General features: G+C 40.7%; 1 protein-coding gene across 2 annotated transcripts in view; it reads left to right on the top strand.

The window, feature by feature from the left end:
* The window catches only part of gapvd1 (GTPase activating protein and VPS9 domains 1), a 29,475-nt gene that overhangs the window by 989 nt on the left and 12,227 nt on the right, over positions 1 to 16,259 (top strand). Inside the window, exons 2-12 of one of the 2 annotated variants that reach the window (XM_031743849.2) lie at positions 5,037 to 5,255; positions 5,578 to 5,845; positions 5,956 to 6,528; positions 6,622 to 6,705; positions 6,811 to 6,945; positions 8,148 to 8,340; positions 8,885 to 8,965; positions 11,947 to 12,104; positions 12,349 to 12,475; positions 12,756 to 12,881; positions 12,997 to 13,170. In XM_031743849.2, coding sequence (XP_031599709.1) covers positions 5,071 to 5,255; positions 5,578 to 5,845; positions 5,956 to 6,528; positions 6,622 to 6,705; positions 6,811 to 6,945; positions 8,148 to 8,340; positions 8,885 to 8,965; positions 11,947 to 12,104; positions 12,349 to 12,475; positions 12,756 to 12,881; positions 12,997 to 13,170 — 2,104 coding nt within the window. In that variant the 5' untranslated portion in view covers positions 5,037 to 5,070. The remainder of the gene's footprint in view (positions 1 to 5,036; positions 5,256 to 5,577; positions 5,846 to 5,955; positions 6,529 to 6,621; positions 6,706 to 6,810; positions 6,946 to 8,147; positions 8,341 to 8,884; positions 8,966 to 11,946; positions 12,105 to 12,348; positions 12,476 to 12,755; positions 12,882 to 12,996; positions 13,171 to 16,259) is intronic. The other variant, XM_031743857.2, reaches the window with a different exon arrangement.

Below are 16,259 nucleotides of genomic sequence, written 5' to 3' on the forward strand. Positions count from 1 at the left end.
GTGTTGTGTCTTTAAAATAAACATTGTACCTTTTTTCTGTTTTTCCAAGGTTAAGCTTAATGACAAATACACCCCTCAAAAATCACAACACAAACATACACGTGTTTGTTGTAAAGTACAGTGCAGTAAAGTCTTAGCACCTGTACAATAACTAGAGTTACAGTTTACATGTTCTTAGTTATCTAAGCCCATAACTCCTATATTGCTCATCACGTCATGCTTTTTTGTTTATAGCCTCAGTAGTCACTTTCAGTTTAAGTCTTTGCTGAAAATTGAATGTGATTCAGATCTGACTGAGGCTCAGCAAACAGGACTTTATTCCTCTGTATTTGTGACTACAAAGTGCCTGACCAAGGTTCAAGTTTTTCACTCTGAAACCTCAGCTACAGTCCATTCAAATTTGTTGCTCAAAATGCTCAATAACTAAAGCAGGCAGGCAGCAGTGGGGAGTCATTGTTAGTTAATCCTTATTATTATTATTATTATTATTATTGTTATCATTATTATATTATTATTATTTGTTGTAATATAATGATCTGTAGCCACCCCACAGGTGATGTTTACCGTTATTCTTGCTCTGTTTAATTTCGTGTTTCATCAGTTCTTGTCCTCATGCATTAATAAAGTGTGTGCTGGTTAAATTGGCTAAACCTGCAGCGAACGGTCAGCTTTTACTCCTTCAGAAAGGATTGAGGTTCAGGAAAAATGCTGAGAAAGGTCACCCATAAACCTCACATATTTGCTGTACACTATCTGCCTCTGAGCAGTGTAAGAAATTCTGAGAAAGGGAAGTGTGAAGAGGATGTTTGCTCGGGACCGCGGATACCTTTTGTGGAAAGTGAAATCCTTTAAATCTATAAATAAAAAAACACTCCGTTCTGTTGGTTTGTGTGTGTGCGCTAATGTAGTGGGTGGAGTGGGATGTGATCCAAACACCTTTACTCTGATGCTGAGATATTTACTAGAAGTAGGAAGCGCAGAATAAATCCCAGAACATTGTCCACGCTAACGGTGGTGTCTTGATAGAGCCCTTTTTAAGACAATGTAACAGAATGAGAAAAATAAACCTGGAGAAAAAAGCAAGAACAATGAGAGATTTATTTATTTATTGTATTGTGGTGTGGCATTGTATCATTATTGTTATCAAGATCGAGTTTTGCTAATGAGTCAGTTCAGTTAGCTCCTTGGTTTGCTTTCTGCTCCCTGTCTTCTATTTTCCCCTCTGAGTATCTTCTTCACCACAACCTACTTAACTTCTGCTCACATTATCCTCCTTCATTTAATAAGCACCATCACAAGGTTTTTTTTTTCACTAAACTTGCCCTGGCATTGATAATAAATTAAGGCGTTTAGAGATGTTATGAGTGAACACTCGGTCCTCCCGTGACTCATGTTAACAGAATTCAGTGGCTGTCCTGCCGCGACTTTTATTCTCACATACAGCTTACAGAGTTGAAGATGATGCCTTCCCTCAGTGTCTGTTGTTTGGTTTCTCTTCTGCTTTAGAGTTCCTCTGTGTTCTCCATGACTGACTCACCAGGTAGCTCTACTCTGTGGATTGTATTGACGCTCACATGCACATGAGGCTGTGGCAAATGGCAGTAAACCTCTCTGCTAGACTCTTAAAAGCCTAGTTGCTTTTTCACTTCTGTCCAAGTATGTGAGGAATGTGCTTATTCAAGAAGATGAGCGGCTCAGTGGAAGTGGGCCATAAGTGTGCTTGTAAGCCAATTACCTGTCAGTGATTTACATTCAGATGTGAAATTACTTTTGAACTGAGGGAAAATGACTTTTTTGTCTTTATTATTCTGATCTGTTAATTTACAAAGGTCCAAAATCTAGAGCAGTTTACAGTACAATAAAGACCTAACCAGGGATTTGGTGTTCCAACGTATTAGTATTGCCAGTAGTGGAAGGGGAAAATTCGACGTCCCTAAATGGATAAACCTTTCTGTAACCACTGGACTATGGTAAAGTTTGGAAATGATTGGCACCTCTTTTACTAATCATTGGTTAATCATTTTGGTCATTTCCAAAGCTTAACGGCTGACTGATGTGGGTTTTTCTGTTGTTGTTGTTTTTTTGGCCTTTATGTTGATAATCACAACATCTGAAGCCTTGGTTCACACTGATCATTAATATTTGACATTTTATAAATAACACAATTTGTTAATTAATAGAGAAAATGGAGAGATGATTGAAAGTAGAGAGTGGTACTGATAGTGACTACACCTTGGCCTTCTTCCTTCTGCTTAATGTACAGACTCAGACTGGCAGACTTGGGGTGAAACCCTCCATGCATTGTGAGGAGCTTCCTTGTGTTGATGTCAGTAGCTTCTATCTCCTCCTTTGGCCAGCTTATCATCACAGTGGGGTATCCGATCACAGGCGTTGCGTGTTCTTGTTCTTCACATTCAGCTGTCTCCTCAGGAATTGCCAAGCTAAGATCCTGTAGGACTTTTACATACAGACAGACAAACTGGTGATGGCTAACCAACAAGACATAGGAGTGGTGGACAAGCAGAGGAAAACAGCCCTAGTGATAGATGTAGCTATACCGAGTGATGGCGACATCAGGAGGAAGGAACAGAGGAGCTGGAGAAGTACCAAGGGCTGAGAGAAGAGAATGGGAAGCTGTGGAGGGAGAAGGCAACAGTAGTCGCTATGGTAATCGGAGCACTCAGGGCAGTGACCCCCACACTGGGGGAGTGGCATCAGCACATCACTGGAACAATATCTGAGATCTCTGTCCAAAGAGCACAGTCCTAGGCATCTGGTAGAGGGCCGGAGCTTGAAGGGATAGAGACCGCCTGCAGGGCGAGTGGGGAATTTATTTTATTTTATTTTTTTAAATGTGTAAAGCTGATCTCAAAACAAACAGCAACATCACATCTAGGTTATACAGACACACGCGTTGTTGACATTATGTCTACGTTACATGTATGTTGTTTGTAACTACATTATGCTAAACAATTTTTAGTACAGTGACACGCTGGGGTGACTGGAATTTAACAGCATGCATGTCTGTAAATCAGTGTTCATCAAGCAGTTATAATAATAGAGCCTATAATTGAATACTACTTCCTATACACACAATATGTTGCTTGCAAAGAATAATAATAATAAATGTCTTTATTCATTTCTTTGGTGTTTCTGATCAGCCATTTTTACCATTTGACTATATATAGTCACATAATGTTATAATGCTACTTTTAAAAATGTAAACATAAAAATGATGAATAGTGAAATAAAAGAATCACTGTTTGTTCTTTGCCATGGGAATTCAATGTAAAGCCAATCATTATGTGTATAAGTCTGCATAACCAATTTGATTTGCCTGGTGTATCAGCTCTAACGTTGTGGTTGTCTGTTATCTTCCGAGCAGTGACGCTGCCCTACAGTCATTCTCGCTTTTAAGGCAGTTTTCTCCAGTAGTCTTATTCTTATTCTCCTCCCAGTGCCTGCACTCCTTATTTTAATCTGTTTTTTTTAATGTTTGCAACCAGACACAAAGAGGCTTTTGTGGATAGAATTAAGGAAGAAATCATTCAAATTTCATGCATTCTGCTTGGATTATGTGTTTTGGCTGTGTATGAGTGGCAAAGGAAGAATGATTTGCATTTTCTGCTCCGTGGCGTCTCCCAGAGCTTGTGACAAAGCCTGCTTTAGCAGTTGTCACTGGGCCAGTCTACAAAACACACTGAATGCAAATGATCATTTTCCTTGTATGATGTAACCATCATGAACAATGTAGTATGTGGTGTGATCTTAATGTTCTGGGAATTTGCCCATGAGGGGGGGAAAAAAAAACACAGATTTAAAATTTTCCCCTTCAAGGTCAACCCCTTGTGCATCTTTGGACCACTTTTAGGACTGTTGGGAGTTCTCTTAGGGCTACCTGTACTGTGTAGTCTGCAATTATTGAACTAAGGATCTCAAAAATACACAGGGGTCAAAGATAAACTTATTTCAAAATAACCCAAATTTGAGTGGAGGTTCGTCACTGGTGGTGTGAGCTGGGTCTCTGGCCATAGCCATTGTGTACTGGCACACCATGCATTGAAATTTGGACCTCAATACACTCTTTTTTTTTTTTCTTTTTTTTTTTCTCATCACCTACCCTACAAGTCAGGTTTGGCTCTCGGTGACTTTGTCCAGTCGCATAAAATGAAAATCTAGCTGAAAGGTTGCCTTTTGCACAGTGGAAGGGATCCAGTGTGTATCATAGAGGTGCAAGCTCAAGAAGACAGAGCAACACTTCCAGGGAGCAATCTAGATAGCAATAGGACTGACTGCCACCTTGAGACACTCAAGAAGACGATCCTATAGTGGAGGTCAGCCAAATTTAAACCACATGTTTTTTCTTCTTCTCAGGGGCCGATTCCCAGAACTTTGTGATCATACCCCATATTAAGCCAATTCTTTAGCGAGAGAAAAATCTGCTGTAGAACAATTGCAAACCATTAGAATACTACTTTCTAGGGTTCATTCATTTCATTCATATACTTGACCCTCCAACAGCATGGTTGCCTGTGGTAGAACGTTACAATAACTGCCCAAAAAGTGACTAAGAGACAGTTTCTCCATTTTGTTTGTTTAAAAAAACAAAACGAACATAAAAAAGGAAAGGGTAAATCCTAAATCAGCGCTTTGTAGTTTTTCCAGGAATTTAATCCTTCACTTTCACAAAGTTGAGAGACTTACAGGAAACTGAATAAAATGTAACATGTGTGGCAAACAGTATTTAATAAAACCAATAGCATAATTTGATTGGACCCTGCCTGGTGAGCTTTCACTTCCTCCTACCTCTGTGCCCTTGTGACACAACTGTGACTGAAATATCAGAAACTTCTGTGTGTGAAATCATTGCAGTTCCCCTGATAGAAACTTTTCTCTTGTTAATGTCACGGTTGATAAAAGTTTTTTTTTTTTTTTTTTGTTTTGTTTTTTTTCCTCAAATGTCTATTTAGTTTTAGTTCCCCATAATATACCAATTTACGTTGTTTCCATTCCATCTTGTCTCTTTCGTGCTCCAGTCATTTGCCTCTCTGCCTGAGTGAGCCGTTGAAGATGGTGAAGCCAGACATCCACACTCTGGCCCACCACCTGAAGCAGGAGCGGCTGTATGTGGCATCAGAGAAGCAGCTGATCCAGAGGCTCAACAGTGATGTGCTGAAGACGGCTGAGAGGCTGTACCGCGCTGCATGGATTGCAAAGCAGCAGCGCATCAACCTCGATCGTCTCATTCTCACTAGGTCAGATCTACTGTCACGATTCACTCTATTGTTGGAGAATAAGAGAAAGGTCCCTAATGTTTTGTATTTTTACCTATACACAGACAGCAATGTAAAAATTACTATTTATTTGGGGGAGAGTTAGGAAAGTTGGGCATTTCCAAGATTTGACTTGGATTGCAGAAAGACATTTTAGCCAGATTGGTAAGTAAAACAGAGCTAGATGCAAACATTTTATTGCAATTCTAAACTTTTAGTTGAGTTCAGTCTTTGGAAAGATTAAAACTGCTGTTGGTGGAAGGAATTTTATAAAATGTGGTAATGACACAGCTCTGTTCCACAGTGCGGAGGCCTCTCCGGCTGAATGCTGCCAACATGCCAAAATGTTGGAAGATACACAGTTTATTGATGGCTACAAGACTCTGGGCTTTCATGAAACAATCTATGGAGAGTTCTTGGCCAGGTTGAGGGAGAATCCCCGGCTGGTTGCATCCTGCTTGGTGGCAGGAGAGAGGCTGAACCAGGAGCACACTCAAGGCGCCATATATACAGTCTTCACCTCACTTTATGGCAACTGTATCATGCAGGAGGATGAGAGCTACCTACTACAGGTCAGTGATCCCTCCTGCTTCTGCTGTTACACATTAGTAACAGTTTCATAGGTTTTCAGTGAGATAAGAGGTTTTCATCTGGTTCATCCGTCTCTCTTTCCAACTACCAGGTGTTGCGGTACTTGATAGAGTTTGAGCTGAAGGAGAGTGACAACCCTCGTCGTTTACTCCGACGGGGAACCTGTGCCTTCAGCATACTGTTCAAGCTCTTCTCCGAGGGCCTTTATTCCGCCAAGCTCTTCCTCACTGCCACCCTACATGAACCTATTATGCAGCTTCTTGTTGAAGATGAGGACCACCTGGAAACGGACCCAGCCAAGGTGACGGAGCGCCTCACTCCGGCCCAGCAAGAGCGCTTCGGAGAGAAAGGCTCTGAGGGCTACAAGCAGAGGGTGCAGGCAGCTGTGGAGGCGAACGAAGCCAAGCTGGTCGCTCTGGTCAACAAGTTTATCGGTTACTTGAAGCAGAACACCTACTGCTTTCCCCACAGCCTGCGCTGGATCGTGTCCCAGATGTACAAGACTTTGTCATGCGTAGAGCGTCTTGAGGTGGGAGAGGTGCGCACCATGTGTACAGATCTGCTGCTGACCTGCTTCATTTGTCCAGCTATAGTTAACCCAGAGCAGTATGGCATTATCTCAGACGCACCGATCAATGAAGTGGCTCGCTTCAATTTAATGCAGGCAAGTGGCGCAGCGCGTTTTCTCTTTGTAATGTCATATACACTGCCATTCTGTTGTGGAATGTGATTACAATGTTTTTGTTTTGCCATACAGGTGGGGCAACTTTTGCAGCAGTTGGCAATGACCGACGATGATGCAGACCCAAGGCGGAAAAGCAGTTTGTCTAAGTTTGATAAGGTAGGCCTGTTTCTGTAAACAGAGTAATGTGTTTTTTGTTTGGGTTGGTTAAAAAATGAGGGGCCTCATGTACTAAGATGTGTTTTCTGGGTTTCTGTTTGGCAGAGTTGTGTTGCTGCTTTTCTGGACGTGGTGATTGGCGGAAGAGCAGTTGAAACTCCACCCATGTCCTCAATGAATCTTCTAGAAGGCCTCAGTAGGACTGCAGTCTATGTTACTCATAATCAGCTGCTTTCTCTGGTAGGCTGTTTTACAGTTACAGTATATGTCCCTGTTATGTGTTTTGACAAAAACAAAGTACTTGCAGGTTAATCGTTGGTATGATATCAAATTTTGAAAATTTAGCTACTCTTTTGAGCCACTCGAAGGTACTTTAAAGCCAATAGCAGGATGAGATGGCTCTAATTAATGTATTAGAGAAATTGTTCTAAGTAGCCTACAAGCTCTGTCTGACTTAATGGGATATGCATTAATACACAGATGTTTATTCAAGATCATAAAACAGATCAAATGCCTTTCAGTATGAAAGCTAGGTGCGGTCATTTGCTCCAATCACTGCAAAAATAACTATGTAGACGAACTGAAGCTGTGGGTAATTCCACACTGGGAACCAGTTTAGGTTTCCAAAGAACTTTGACAAATCCAAACTCGCCTTTGAGATCAATCGCATGATCTTGGAAAATGCTACATTCTACTTCCTGTGTACACTTAACAGAAAAAGTATATAAAACTATGAAATATGTGGAACTGTGAGGACTTTGTTTTTGATAGATATAATGTGCTCTGATCTTGATCGGAGGCACAATTATAAATAAATACATTCTGGCTAAACTATTAATACACAAACATTTGTTCGTTGAACAAAGCTGAGCAATCACTCAAAGCTGGAAACGGAGTAAGTTATATTAGTAACTTTTAAATTTTAAAGTAAATTTCCCTGCAGAAGTCTAAATCAAGCTTTAGTGGTATCAGGAATCTTAGTACCAGTTCTTAAGTTTCTCTGTTTATTAGATAATTTGTCTTTCTGTGAATTAGTGAAGCTCTTAACATGCTTTTGTAGGCTTTTCCAGCTTTGTGCGTCATTGCTTCCTCAAATAACTTGTGAAAAACCTTATCTGGAGAAGAACATTCTTAGTCCAAAATCAGATTTTATATGCCTGTACTTAAATATATACTGAGGGGCACCTCTCTGCACTTCTAATTTTGTCTGTTTAATTGGGACAGCTGGCTCAAAGTAGCTTCTGAAGAAGTCATTAGTGCAGAATTTAAGTAACTTATTCCAGTCTGCGCTTCCAGTTATTACTCAGTGCGTTCCACGAACACATGAAAACGGTGTAGTCATTTTCCATGGCCTGTAATTGTGGCTAAGGATCAAACCATGTCTTACATACTACCTATGAAGAAGTCCTGGTAACTCGAGACTCTTTTCCTTGCAACTCTAGGTGGAGTTTGTTCGAGGCTTGATGACAGGGGACCACCTTAGAGAGGAGGAGCACATGGCATTGGAAACCCTGCTGGCCAATGTGCCTCAGTCTCGAACTGTTAAGAGCAACAGCCTGGAGCTCACTCCATCCAACACCCCTCAGCTCTCTCCAGCTACCACTCCTGCCAACAAGAAGAACAGACTTCCTATAGGTAGCTTTCTCCACAGCACCTGTCCTTCTGTGACTGGTTATTAAGACTGTATGCACTGATGTACACGATCTTTAAAAATTTTGGCTTGGTAAAACATCGCAATTTGATACAAGGACTAGAAGATACAAGTCTAAAGTTTGTCTAATGAGGGGCAAAGTAAACAATTAGAGTTGAGCGGTGATAGCTAGTGAAAGCCTGTATTTTATGAGAAGCTAATGAGCTACTTCTTAGCTTGTTATAAAGATAATTAGTATGGCCTGGATTGAGGCTCTATTAGAGAAATGACAACCAATTAAATTACCAAATATAAATGAACTAATTTTAATTGGAATGGATGGAAAAGATGCATAGATTACCTTCATTACCATTTTCAAGACAAATGATTCTGTAGCAACTCGCCTTAATTAGAAATGAATCACTTGTGCATTTATTTACTCAATCTTGACTACTTGGACTACTTTGAGTTCTCAGATACTCTGTATTCTGTCTCCAACTCCCTACCTTGTCCTTTTCCTTTCCTCCTGTGCTGCCAATGAATGACCAGGACAACACTTAGCTGCTATAACATCCTGGGACCCCACAACCACCACCCTGTCTGCACACATTCCATTAGTAACCCCTTTTGGTGGGTAGCCTGTCAGTTGTGTTAGTGGACGAGAACCTAACCCTCATATCTGTGGCTTCACTCAGCTTTGTGTTAGATGACACTCATAAGACATTGGTTCACGCTCCAAGCTGCACAGTAACCACGCTGCCGCACAACTTGTTACCTAGCACTGCTGTTGTCGTTGTGCTCTCAACATGCCTGCTTTGCCCTTCACAGTGCTTTGGCTGATTATTAGAGCTAAGATGTTATTCCGCTCATTTTGTTTTATACGTTTTTTTGTTTTTGTTTTCTTCCCCCTGTTTCTTTGCTTCCTCAATCAGCGGAATATGGCTATTCATTACAAGGTAGAGTGGGGAAAATCCATCTTTCACCTTTTCCCCTTCTGGTTTGTACCTCAGCTGGACTAGGCTAAAGAAGAAACTATTACAGTTAAGGATGTTCATGGTGACTAATTTCATAGTTGGCTAAATAACAAATAAAATTAGGCTAACCGACCAGTATAACTTAGAAACACTCAGATATCAAGTTAAATTTGAGGACTGTTTAATGGACAATGCCTAAAAGTGTCTAAGAAAGGCATTTGAGTTCATTAATCACATTCTTCAACAATGACTCAAGTGTGGTACCTCACATCATGTATTATGAACAGACAGACAACACAGAAGTCTGGAAACCCCCCCACAAACAATTAAAATGAACTGATGTTAAATATGACTTATAAACGCATCGCTACAAAAGATGTTGTATTAAAATAAGACAAATTAACATCTAAAAAAATAATAAATTGCGACTGAAAAGTGTGGTGCATTCTGCCGTGCCTTATAAACGTGCGTATTATTCTATAGTTTGTGACAACCATCTGAAAAAAGGGTAAAATCTAAAATATCAACAATAAATCATCCATCTATTTATTTTCTTCCTCTTATCTGGGTGGTGAGCACCTCTATGACGATGTCAGGACTGCAGCTCCCCCTGGTGGAAGATGGCTGCATAACATTTAGGGCACAACACTTTGCATTGAGCATCAGCTGAACTGTTAACGATTAAATGACTAGTATGTCTGGTACTGACTGATGATAATAGCAACGATTAGCCATCTAGTCGACTAGTCGCGCACATCCTTAATTAAAATGACTTCTTATAATCTCATACTGTGATGCCATCGTTGGTTTCTCACACAGGTGAAATTAATTGTATTAATTAGGGCTTAGCTTGATTATATTGGTTCCTCGAAACTTTTGCCACCATTCATTTCTCCTGTTTCAATTTAATCTTGCTTTTATGGGTGGATTATTGATAAAAACTCCAGGTTTGCAATCCAGGGTGAATGCCATATGGCCTAATAGCTTTCATTTGTGTGTAATGTTGTTTGGAAAATTCCATTGAGGTGGAATATCAGGTTTCAAGTGATACTGTAGAATCTTAAATCTATTTTAAGACCTGTGCTCGTTTCCAGTGCACGAACTAGAATATATGGATGACGTTATAGTTACTAAAAACTAAAAGGCAGGTAAAATATGTTAAACCCTTCGTTTTCTTTTTAAGTGTGTATGTCAAGTGCTACTCTGTGCTACAGTGCATTCGGCCTGCTATTTTTAAACAGTGAAAAGCAGGTAATTTGGTATTTGGATATACACAGTGCACTGTGTTTCAGCATTGGTAATTTTAAAATAAAACACTGCACTTGTTAGTTTTGGAGATTGTTGCATGTTAATAAGCTGATGGTTGGACGATTTTTCCAACTGGACAATATGAGTCTAACAACTTAGTGAGTGGATGTGTGTGAACAGAGTAGCTCTAATTGAATAAACGAAAAGGTGGGGGCGAACCTATTATACCAGCTTGTGAAGCGTGGCCTTTGGGGCAGGTTGTAGACTCTGCTGTACTTGTAGAGACCATAAAACACAGGTCCTCATGACTCTCAAAGTCATGCTGATGAGAATGAATGTCAGTATCTGCATAACCATCATGACTTCAACCATCAGTTTGCATAGACCTGTCTTGGAGGCTCAAGCTTTTTAAGACCAGGTGTCGTGAACGCTAACACCGATAGACACTGCATGCTTGTGTGATCTCGACTTGTCAGTTTCATGGCTTTCTTCATCCTTCTTACCAAAATTTTGAACTATAGTAAGACATAAAAATAGCCACAGAGTCTATGAACTAAAGTCATGGATCAACAACGGGACATGAACGATGCCACATTAATTACAAAATACTGCCGCCACTTTGTTATGAACCCGTGGCAGAATGAGAAATGATACAAATATAAAATAGCTGTCAACTCTAAAGTAATGTGAAACGGCAAATTATGGGCTCAAAGGTGCAATTCTTTAACTTGCACTATCAGCAGATACGACCTCCTTAATTTATTTACACCCTTGCACATAATCGGACACACTATTTATTAACATGTGAGCCATCAGCAAAAGATACACTTTCAGCAAGTTCTTGAAATGTTTTTCTTTGACATGGCTGAATAAGATTGTTGTGTAACAAGTTTGTGCCACACTCTCTAAGCAGTAGAACTGCCGACATAATTAAAAAGTACAGCAGTATTTTTTTTATTTTATTTTTTTTGAGTGGCATGATGAGCTAAGCCTTCATACAAAACTCACATCTGTCTGTATCTTAACATCTTAATCAGTAAACTGCTGAATACATTAAAATTTCTGATTTGTAAAGGATAACTTTATTCATAATCAGCACTAACCTTGTGTTTTGTAGCAAATTACTGTCACACGTGAGATAAACTAATCCTATATGTTACACGAGTGTGCAGCTACCTACAGATGACTATGACGCTGAGCTCAGCTCACATAGAACTTGAATCTGAGTCTGTTTTCCAGCTCCTGCCTACTGCTGTTCATTTTCACACATGCTCTTTGGTTGATGTTGTTTTGGTTTAAAAACAGATTCCTTATTTGTGACTATAAAAGGGGAAAAAAAGGTAAAAATAACACAGTTCCCTTTTCTGTTTCCTTCAACCCACCAACCAGCATCTGCTCGAAGCCGGAGCCGTTCCAACATAGCCCAGGAGGGGGAGGCAGAGGCCAGCTCCCAAGAGTCCCTACAGGAGCTGGTACCAGAGGAGGTGCTGGTAATTTCATTGGGAACTGGTCCTCAGACTGTCCCTGGGATGATGTCAGAGAATGAGGTAATGTGACTTGATGCAATAAATTCAGTTTAAGATCTTTTTTTCCTGTCAGTAAAGGGAAGTATGGTTACCTAGAGAATGTTTCTTCCAGTGTTATGCAAGATACCATAGATCTCACAGAAAACAAACTCCCTTATCTAAATATGACCTTCTGCTTTTACTCAGTAAATGACTACCTCTAGGAAAAAAGAGCTGATGTTAAGTGATAGTTTTGCATATACTTTGTCTCACTACTACCCTCTAGGTTTTGAATCAGATGGCTGATGGGGCCCAGGTGGATGGCCATGCTGATGACACTAAGCTGCATGGAAAACCAGACAAAACGTTGCGCTTCTCTCTGTGCAGTGACAACTTGGAAGGAATCTCAGAGGGTCAGTGTGGAATGCCATGACATGACATATGTTTAGCTATGTTTTCCTTCTAAATTTTAGAATTTGAAGGATTTCTGAAAGAGATTTTAGAGTATCATGTTTGGATTTGGAGAAAAGCACCTTTTCCCAGGTTATAAAAATGTATACTGTAGCAAAACAACATAATTGGTCTGGGCTAAAATATGCTGTACTTTAGTTTACTGAACTGCTGACTGAGTAACCTGTTGACCTTGTGTGTGTGTTCACTTTTTAAAATGTATGTATTTATTTTTAATTTTAGGCCCTTCAAATCGTTCTAATTCTGTGTCATCTCTGGACCTGGAGGGAGAGTCTGTTTCTGAGCTGGGAGCTGGCCCATCAGGGAGCAACGGGGTAGAGGCTCTGCAGCTTTTGGAGCATGAACAGGGTATGCATGTGTGTTTCTGGATGCATAATTTAGTTGTAGAGGTTTAGAAGATTTTAGATACAGCAGTCATCTATAAACAGACAAAGAGTCTGACAGCACCTTATCTTGATTTCAGCCACGACACAGGACAACCTCGATGACAAACTACGCAAATTTGAAATCAGAGACATGATGGGTCTGACAGATGACCGGGACATCTCCGAGACGGTCAGTGAAACCTGGAGCACCGACGTGCTCGGCAGTGACTTTGACCCCAATATGGACGAAGATCGGCTACAGGAAATAGCAGGTGGGTTGTCGTTTTGGTCACGTACAGGGAGTGCAGAATTATTAGGCAAATGAGTATTTTGTCCACATCATCCTCTTCATGCATGTTGTCTTACTCCAAGCTGTATAGGCTCGAAAGCCTACTACCAATTAAGCATATTAGGTGATGTGCATCTCTGTTATGAGAAGGGGTGTGGTCTAATGACATCAACACCCTATATCAGGTGTGCATAATTATTAGGCAACTTCCTTTCCTTTGGCAAAATGGGTCAAAAGAAGGACTTGACAGGCTCAGAAAAGTCAAAAATAGTGAGATATCTTGCAGAGGGATGCAGCAGTCTTAAAATTGCAAAGCTTCTGAAGCGTGATCATCGAACAATCAAGCGTTTCATTCAAAATAATCAACAGGGTCGCAAGAAGCGTGTGGAAAAACCAAGGCGCAAAATAACTGCCCATGAACTGAGAAAAGTCAAGCGTGCAGCTGCCAAGATGCCACTTGCCACCAGTTTGGCCATATTTCAGAGCTGCAACATCACTGGAGTGCCCAAAAGCACAAGGTGTGCAATACTCAGAGACATGGCCAAGGTAAGAAAGGCTGAAAGACGACCATCACTGAACAAGACACACAAGCTGAAACGTCAAGACTGGGCCAAGAAATATCTCAAGACTGATTTTCTAAGGTTTTATGGACTGATGAAATGAGAGTGAGTCTTGATGGGCCAGATGGATGGGCCCGTGGCTGGATTGGTAAAGGGCAGAGAGCTCCAGTCCCACTCAGGCGCCAGCAAGGTGGAGGTGGAGTACTGGTTTGGGCTGGTATCATCAAAGATGAGCTTGTGGGGCCTTTTCGGGTTGAGGATGGAGTCAAGCTCAACTCCCAGTCCTACTGCCAGTTTCTGGAAGACACCTTCTTCAAGCAGTGGTACAGGAAGAAGTCTGCATCCTTCAAGAAAAACATGATTTTCATGCAGGCCAATGCTCCATCACTGCGCGTCCAAGTACTCCACAGCGTGGCTGGCAAGAAAGGGTATAAAGAAGAAAAACTAATGACATGGCCTCCTTGTTCACCTGATCTGAACCCCATTGAGAACCTGTGGTCCATCATCAAATGTGAGATTTACAAGGAGGGAAAACAGTACACCTCTCTGAACAGTGTCTGGGAGGCTGTGGTTGCTGCTGCACGCAATGTTGATGGTGAACAGATCAAAACACTGACAGAATCCATGGATGGCAGGCTTTTGAGTGTCCTTGCAAGAAGAAAGGTGGCTATATTGGTCGCTGATTTGTTTTTGTTTTGTTTTTGAATGTCAGAAATGTATATTTGTGAATGTGGAGATGTTATATTGGTTTCACTGGTAAAATAAATAATTGAAATGGGTATATATTTGTTTTTGTTAAGTTGCCTAATAATTATGCACAGTAATAGTCACCTGCACACACAGATATCCCCCTAAAATAGCTAAAACTAAAAACAAACTAAAAACTACTTCCAAAAACATTCAGCTTTGATATTAATGAGTTTTTTGGGTTCATTGAGAACATAGTTGTTGTTCAATAATAAAATTATTCCTCAAAAATACAACTTGCCTAATAATTCTGCACTCCCTGTATTTGTAGACATTCATTGATCAGTAGGCAAATGAACGGGCGTACAGATCCCATGCGATCACTGCACATTTTATCAGAACCAGTTATGAATTGCTTACCACAGAGACTTTGTTTATGAAGTTGATTCAGGGAAATGCCATCACCTTGTGGTTTTGGGTGAAATAACATCAAATAGAAAAAATCTTTTAGTCAGTTCAGTTTCTGCGAAGATATTTCTCATTTTATTTATTTATTTATTTATTTTGTTAGTCAAATATACTGAAGGGTGGAAATTTAGGTCCCCAGTGAGAATTGTTTTTAAACTAAAGGAAAGGAATTTGATCTTTTTGTATTTCAGATATACGAAAACAGCTAAATAATAGTTGGTGTTGATAATCTATATTAAAATGTAGGATATTGATATAGAGCCTGATATTCTTTCACTGTACTGCAATCGACTCTTTACCTGGCAGGCAGAAGGAAGTAAAAAAATAAATGAATTATGAAGATAATACAAAAACAGTGGTTGTACATGTACATGTGTTATTTTGGTATGCTAATTTGTAGAATGATTCAGTTTCTGCACTTTGTTGAGCCAAGTGTGACAGAGAAAGACGGGTTGGGAAAAAAAAAACAGGTTAATGTAATTTTAAACCAGCTGTAGAGATAATATTTGAGTCTTCTTCCTATTCAGCCCCTCATCTTCCTGTCTTCTTTCTCTCGGCCTTTTTTGTTCACATCCTTCCCCTGCCCATTTCTCTCGCTCTCTTTCTCTCTGTCTCTGACATTCACTCAGTCCCTGCAGTCTTATTGACCTTGGTTCCTTCTCATTTGCATCCACCATTTTTCATTCTTCGGAATATGGCGTTGGGGGACTTTTCCATCATTAAGTGAATTTACAGCGATTTCCTTATGTGTTTTCTCCAAGGGATTGGGTTATGAGATGCACATTAAATATCCATTAATACCTCATTATCCCACTGATAAGATTACCATGATAATGAGGCAGAAATTCTAATTGTTTCACTTCTTGTTGTGCCACTCATTTAATCATCCACCTGAAAGACAAGTACTCTGCGCCCCTACCTTGAAGACTGTAAACACGGACAGCGGGGTAGAGCTCTCCCACTGCCAATGAGAGCCCTGCCCCCGCCAACAGCAGCACACACTGTTGCCTGGGTGCTGGCACGCATGTAAGCTCATGCCACGCGTGTGCCACGAAGTGGAAGCATTTCGTACCAGGGGCACAGCTACCACAGGTTGACTTTCTGGTCATGAGCCTTGGACGCCCACTCCCACTCACACCTGCTAGCTCTTTTCCCTCGCCTCTGCATTCTTCCGCCTTGTTAAGCCACGGCTTCTCAAGCGGAGATGGAGGGGGACGCTGTGCCGAGGACTTTGCGGGAGTGTAGACAAAGCAGTAATTTGGTTGTGAATAATGCTAGGCTTAATCAACTGCTCAAAGTCATGGCCCCAGAGGCCAGGGCAGGGTGAGATATTACTATTAACCCCTGACCTTTGGCA

Source organism: Oreochromis aureus, linkage group 12 (assembly GCF_013358895.1).
Source record: "Oreochromis aureus strain Israel breed Guangdong linkage group 12, ZZ_aureus, whole genome shotgun sequence".
In the NCBI taxonomy this organism is placed as follows: Eukaryota; Metazoa; Chordata; class Actinopteri; order Cichliformes; family Cichlidae; genus Oreochromis; species Oreochromis aureus.